The following is a 6,248-nucleotide window of genomic DNA, read 5'->3' as shown; positions in this document are numbered from 1 at the left end:
AGTTAGATGTCCTGTAGATCTGCAGGTGAACTCCACCGATTCAAACCGTCCTGGTGAAGGGCAGCAGAGACCAGCGAGCTGTGGATTCTGACTGCCTGGCTTAAGACACTTTCCTTACTTCAGACTCCAGTTCAGGGTCAGGCTTTGAGTGGGGTCGTTTTCCAACCAAGAAGCAGCTCAATGGTTTGTTTTTCGTTTGTGGGTTGTTTTTTTTTTTTTCTTTTTGTTTTTTCTCTCTTTTTAACGATTAATTTGGAATAGGAAAGTCAAAGGAGATCAGGGAGGAAGGGAGACGAGGTGGGAGAGGACATTCTCCCCCTCCTCCAGTTTCATAAGCACCAGAGTATTCAAGTCTGTCCATTCTGAGATTCAGAGCTGCTTCCGCAGTCAGCAGGCAGAAACTAAACCTTTCTCATAAGAGCAGCGTCGTTTTGGTTGGGGTCCCTCATCATCGTCATCTTCTTCTTCATCTTCCTCCTCCTCTTCCTCCGATGATGAGCTGTCCAGTGTTAAATCCACAACGTCTGCAGTGGCCTTGCCGTTCTCACCGTTACTGTTAGGAGTGGGCAACAGCCCGTTCACATCTGAAGAACCTGAAGGAGGCGGGGGAAGAGAGGACTGATTAAAGACACTTCACGCCCAGTTTACGGGTGCCCCGATCCTCTTGGTCTCTCACGGCCCTGCGGTACTTGGAATAGTTCAGTGGGAAGGGACTGACAAGGATCGTCTGGTCCAGCTGCCCAACCACTTCAGGGCTGACCACAAGTTAAAGCGTGGTATTAAGGGCATTGTCCAAATGTCTCTTAAACACTGCCAGGCTTGGGGTGTCGACCACCTCTAAAGGAAGCCCCTTCCAGGGTTTGACCACCCTCTCGGTGGTCCTCGTGTCAAGTCTGAAAGGCAAAGGGGTGCATGAAACAAACTCCATTCAAGCAGTGGCATTCAAAAAAATAAATAAAAGAGCTGATGCCACAAACCTGCTGCTCTCTCTGGGGTCAGAACTTGCTTCAGTGCCCAACAGCCCCTGCGCTGCCCGCCTGGAAGGCATCTGCCTGGAACCGGCTCTCCTGAAGCCAGAAGCTACACAACTACACTGCCAAGCCCCTCAGTAGACATCGCCACTGCGAGAGGACCCAGCCTCGCAGAGGCTGCCCAACAGACAGCCCGTCTAGGCAAAAACCTCTTTTCCCACAAAAGCAGCAGAATCCTGCTCCGGGCTGGTCTTGCCGATGATATTTCAGGGGTCATGGCAGAGGTGCGTACACTGGCAAATTTGTTCAGTGCCATACTGGCAACAACCCAGCTTTGCTGAATAACCCCTTCGAGGCTGGGCCCTCCTCCGCAGGGCTGCGATGCACCCTGGCGATGCTCTTGATTTCTGGAGAGGCTGAAAACGAAGGGGCTATCCAGAGGAAGCTCTCTGAGAGCCAAACTCACCTTAAGGTATCACACAGCTTTTTCTAAGCTGGTTGGGAAACTCCAGTTTTGCAACTTGCGCACGTTTCCTAGAGTAATTTAAAGTCTTCAGCCCCAGAGATACTCACCTAGAACTAATATTGGACACTGAGGGCTGCAGCTCCGCTCTTTCTCAGCTCTGATGGGACACCAGGAGCCATCCACCAGGTACTCTATTTCATCCGCATCTTCACATTCTGTCAGGATCTTTGACAGGAGCCTGGAGAGGAGAAAAGATGCCATCTATTAAGCTCGAGGCAGCCAGCAGAATGTATTTAGTGATGGGTGGTCAACCTGGATCTTCACCTTAAACGGCCCTAAATTTAAAAGGAATTTGGTGTTAGCAGAAGGCTGCCAAACAGATAGCCCTTGCAGTCAAGGGCTTGTTTTATTTCCCATAAAACAAGTACACGTTCTGGCAGTGCAAACCATCCCAGTCCTTTCTGACAATGTTCCTAAACCATGAACTAACATTTTAATTATGTGCAATTAGAAGACAGTCTTGCCTCTTCACCCAGTTTCCCAAGCCCGTGGTACCGCTTCCAGACAGACATCTGATGCCCCATCTAGAGCTACGTCAGGGCTGGCGCAGGTAGATTCACACCAAGGCATTAGCGAAAGACAAAATATCCTATGACATTAGCAAATAAGCAATCCAACACGCAGCACTTTACTTCCTTCCTATTTTTATTTCCCAAAGCCTCCACAGCAGCCACCAAAACAATATATGCAGCCTCCCGCAACAGAAAAACCCCCATGTTCACCACTGAAAATACACCCAGTGTAGACACCTCAATGTTGGCCACCTCTCACTGCAGAGACACTAACCAGAGCGAGATCTTTCCCCTGCCTCACTGTGCCTCAGAAACCAGATACTTGCTTTATTCTGATACATCCCATCATTCGCCTGGGATGTTTATTTGGACACATTATTGGAACCACTGTTCTGCAAGGCCTTATTCACTCCAGGACTTGAGCATTTCCCTTCGGTATCAAGGAGAATTAATAGCAAAAAAAAAAAATAATCTTAATGGTCAAGAAAACTACTTGTGGCACACTAGCGGGAGAAAGTTTCTGCTTTGTCCCAGCTCAAGTAGCAAATGCGCTTCCACAGATGGTCCTGTCATCCAGCAGGGCAACCACCAAGGCTGCAATTCCAAAAAAGCTGACAAGGCCCAGAGGATCTCAAACTCGACCAACCACCTCCCTCCTCAGGAGCCTACGCCCCTTTTTTGACTAACAACATCCAGCTGTGATTGCCAGGTTCCCTCTAGCTTACTTTCAGGGAGGTCTGAAGACTACATTCATCCAACAGAACCAGCACTGAAACCCAGTCTTGGGCACTGCAGAGCAGGGACAAAGAAATCTGCTGAGCCTTCACCAGTGACAACCTCCTCCTCCTCATCCAGGAGGGACACGTGCGTTACTGACCTGCGGAGGTTCCACAATCCAACCCCTCGTATCTTTGCCTTCAGTCTCGGCAGCCCTGAGATCTCAAAGGAACTGGATTTTCCTGTTGGTGTTGGCCAGAGGACAAAGCAAACAGGTTATCTATGCCTAGGCTGCTTCAGACTCTCTAAAAAGCCACAACTCCTGGATCAAATCAGTACCTACAGCGCAGCAACACTCAGAACATTATCAGCCTAGCCCTGGGAATATACCACCCAGGCGGAGACTTGTCTGCTCACTTCACTGCCTTGTGTGCCAAGGGAGGTGGATGCACCTGAACAATTTCTCTAAACTCTTCCTACTTTTGAGGGAACCTGCACTAGAGGCCAATTATACAAGCCATGAGGGTGGAAATCATTTTGCAGAAGCCAAGAACCACACATCTTGCTCCACCAGTCCCCAGGGTTGCTCTCAGCTTGGCTAGCACCGCTACGGATGTCAGTGGTCTCAGCCCATAAAACAGGCTCCCTGCTTTTTGAGGCCACAAAGCTGCTTCTGGGGGGTGGGCGGAGATTACCATTTGCATTAATTCACTCCTTGTTCCTTCCTTTACTCTTGGACAAGAGCCAGGTAATTTAATGTGCTCTTCTCTAGAGCTAGCCTCTGGAACTCATATTTCTGGAGCTGACAAGCATCGTCGCCAGCTTTCTGGTTTGCATCAGGTGGCCTGTGCTGTCAGCCTAGCTCGTTCTGCGGTTTGCATATAGGAGTCCATCTGCCAGGTCTGCAACGAGGAGAGGGAGATCTCCTGGTTTTTAAGAGTAATTCTTTTGGCACACGGCTGCATTTTTAAGCTTCCCAGTATCAAACCTCACTCAGAGCATCACCTCCACAGTGTTCTTGTACTGCTGAACTGTAGCACTCCAGCTCTCCTACCTTACGGTGAGCCCTCTGCTCTTTACTTTGGTAAAACGCAGAGCAAACTAACTCTAGTCCAGTGACATGGGAAACACCATTCCCACATGGACTGAAAAATCAGATGACAAGTTGAATGCCAAGTCTAAAGCAACCTTTCCCCAATTCACGGCCGGAGGACTCTTGGCAGGGCTCAGGGCATGCATTTCTTGCCTCACCCTCTTCCAAATGCTGTTTGGAATTTACTTTGCTTTAATTTCCTCTGCTTTTACAGCACTGCTCCAATTATGCCACATTCAAAATGAGACAGCAGAGAGAACACCCCTCATGCAGAGGACACAGGGGCTGCCTTGCTAGGAACACCGAGAATGGGGATGCTGGTGGGGCTCTGCCCTTCTGGCCCATTACAGGGCAGGCAACAGCCCCAGGACGGGAGCCAGACCCGAATGCAGGGCTGTGGCAAAACTTTGCAGTCTGCCCTTCACAAAACCACTCTAAAAGTGCTGTACCAAAAGCCTGTTCCCTCCCAGCATACCCCATTTGCCTGACAAGTGCACCAGTGTCCCCTCCCACACCAAGAGGGACGGTGACCCCCAGCAAGGAGCCCTCGGGGTCCCCTGAGCACCTCAAGGTCCTGCTGCGCAGGCTCAGGTTGCTGGCAGGGATCAACCACCACTGGGTGTCCCCAGAGAAACCACAGCAGGAGGCCCAGGGAGCCCGGGCAGATCCACAAAACCTCCAGGCTCGACAATATATCCAAAGCATTTTAATTCTGTCCCTCCAGTGCATCTGAACCTCCTGCTTTTTGCCCCTACAGGCACGCAAAACATAGAAATAGTTCCTATCGAGGCATCCTTCCCATCCCTGACACTAAGATATTCACAATGGCCAAAGAAATTGTACCAGAAGAGTCACACAGACTACAAAAATCTTCCCAAATACTGCATTTGTACCTCTGTCTTGAGGGCAGGATGTTCTGCTTAATAGCTGGCAGAGAAGATCCCCCAATCAGCTTTACAGCGTGCCAAGAATTGCTTGTGAGCTGATGAGCACCTCACACTGACAAGAAAACACGAAGATGTTTCCTATCAAAAAACCATCTTATTGGGTGCTTATAAAGCGGTTTATTCCATGCAGCATGATACCTGTCAACCAAGATGGCTAGTTGTGCAGGTTTAGCCGCCTAATAAAAAGAGTGAGACAGTAAATGCTTAATTCTCAAAACGCTTTAGTGTAATCCAAAAATTAAGAACGGCAGACAGTCAAGTCTTGCTCTAACACACCAAGACAATTAAGTCGAAATATTATGTGCCAGAAGAACAAGCTTCCAACTTTGTTTCGAGGTGAACTTCAAGCAGATGCGCAGACCAAAAGACAAGATGCTGCACTCAGCGGAGAAAAGAAAGAGGTTGAAGACAGAGAAGTGTATGTACTCACCCATCAATTATTAGCTGGTCATAGGGTGCTGGTTTGTCGCACACAGGGCACATCCATGTGGGCTTTTTCTCATTCATCTGTAGGTAGAAGACTGCATCAAAGCACTGCAGATGTGCACAGGTCTCCGCCCGGCACGGGACAGACAGCCGCATCTTCACTAGCTGTTAAACCAAAGAACAGAAGATCAGCGATAAAACCCACCCAAGCAATCGCCAGACAGTTCTCCTCCTAAGCAAAAAGGTTCGTTACTTTGCAAAGCTGGTCTGGCAGTAGAATTGACAAATTCTCTTGGCAAAAACAGAGTAAAATATATTGTGAAGACTTACCGGACAGATAAGAGAGACACGAACACCTGTAGTGGCAATTTCACTGTCTGGATCCAAGCGTAGCTTCTCTTTTACTGCAGTAAGAATAGAGGGCACAAAATTTAACAGATGCAAGCTTAAACCTTAGAAACAAGGTGTAGCACAGGTCAAGCAGCTCACCGACAGCCCTTGGCTGCACACGAGTCATTTTCCCCATGGATGACAACCTCTGCTAGTCAGGGACAGAGGACATAGGTCACAGAAAACTGTTGTATCAGACCAGGCTAGCGCAACCTGCAGAGCTCAGTAGAGATGCTGCTTGGCTAGCCAAAAACCTTGTGTGTGATGAGGCAGTTCATGGTCTACAGGCCAGCTGGAGTACTTTTTGGTCAGCCAGGAAGCTCGCATTTTCTTACAGACCTCCTGTCCCAACGACCCAGCTCTCCCAGCCAAACAGCACATGCTGCTTCTTATCCAGGCAGAGCAAATGAAGGAGAATGAGTGGATTTGGGTGGTGGGATGACGGCAAGTGGCTGCAGGCTATCTGCTAACTATGCTGTTAATGCCCTCTTAGCAACCCTTCCACCTTGTATTGACAAACTACAGGCTGGATGGCTGGGGTACAGAGAGGAAAGCACACTGCTGACCAGCTTTTTCATGTTAATATTATACCAAGGCAGCCAACTGGGAGTTAATTTTGTCCCCCTTCAGAGTGGACTAAGACACCCACATACCTGAACTTCCCAC

General features: G+C 49.0%; 1 protein-coding gene across 1 annotated transcript in view; it reads right to left on the bottom strand.

The window, feature by feature from the left end:
* Window positions 1-328: 328 nt before the first annotated feature.
* Window positions 329-6,248, bottom strand: part of PIAS4 (protein inhibitor of activated STAT, 4) — an 18,223-nt gene continuing 12,303 nt past the window's right edge. Inside the window, exons 7-10 of the mRNA XM_009697111.1 lie at window positions 5,523-5,596; window positions 5,197-5,357; window positions 1,545-1,675; window positions 329-593 (exon numbers count right to left, since the gene is read on the bottom strand). Coding sequence (XP_009695413.1) covers window positions 388-593; window positions 1,545-1,675; window positions 5,197-5,357; window positions 5,523-5,596 — 572 coding nt within the window. The 3' untranslated portion in view covers window positions 329-387. The remainder of the gene's footprint in view (window positions 594-1,544; window positions 1,676-5,196; window positions 5,358-5,522; window positions 5,597-6,248) is intronic.

Source organism: Cariama cristata, unplaced genomic scaffold, assembly GCF_000690535.1.
Source record: "Cariama cristata isolate BGI_N322 unplaced genomic scaffold, ASM69053v1 scaffold33913, whole genome shotgun sequence".
NCBI lineage: Eukaryota > Metazoa > Chordata > Aves > Cariamiformes > Cariamidae > Cariama > Cariama cristata.
Note: the sequence above shows the minus strand (reverse complement) of the source record. Positions and strands in the feature narration are given on the sequence as shown.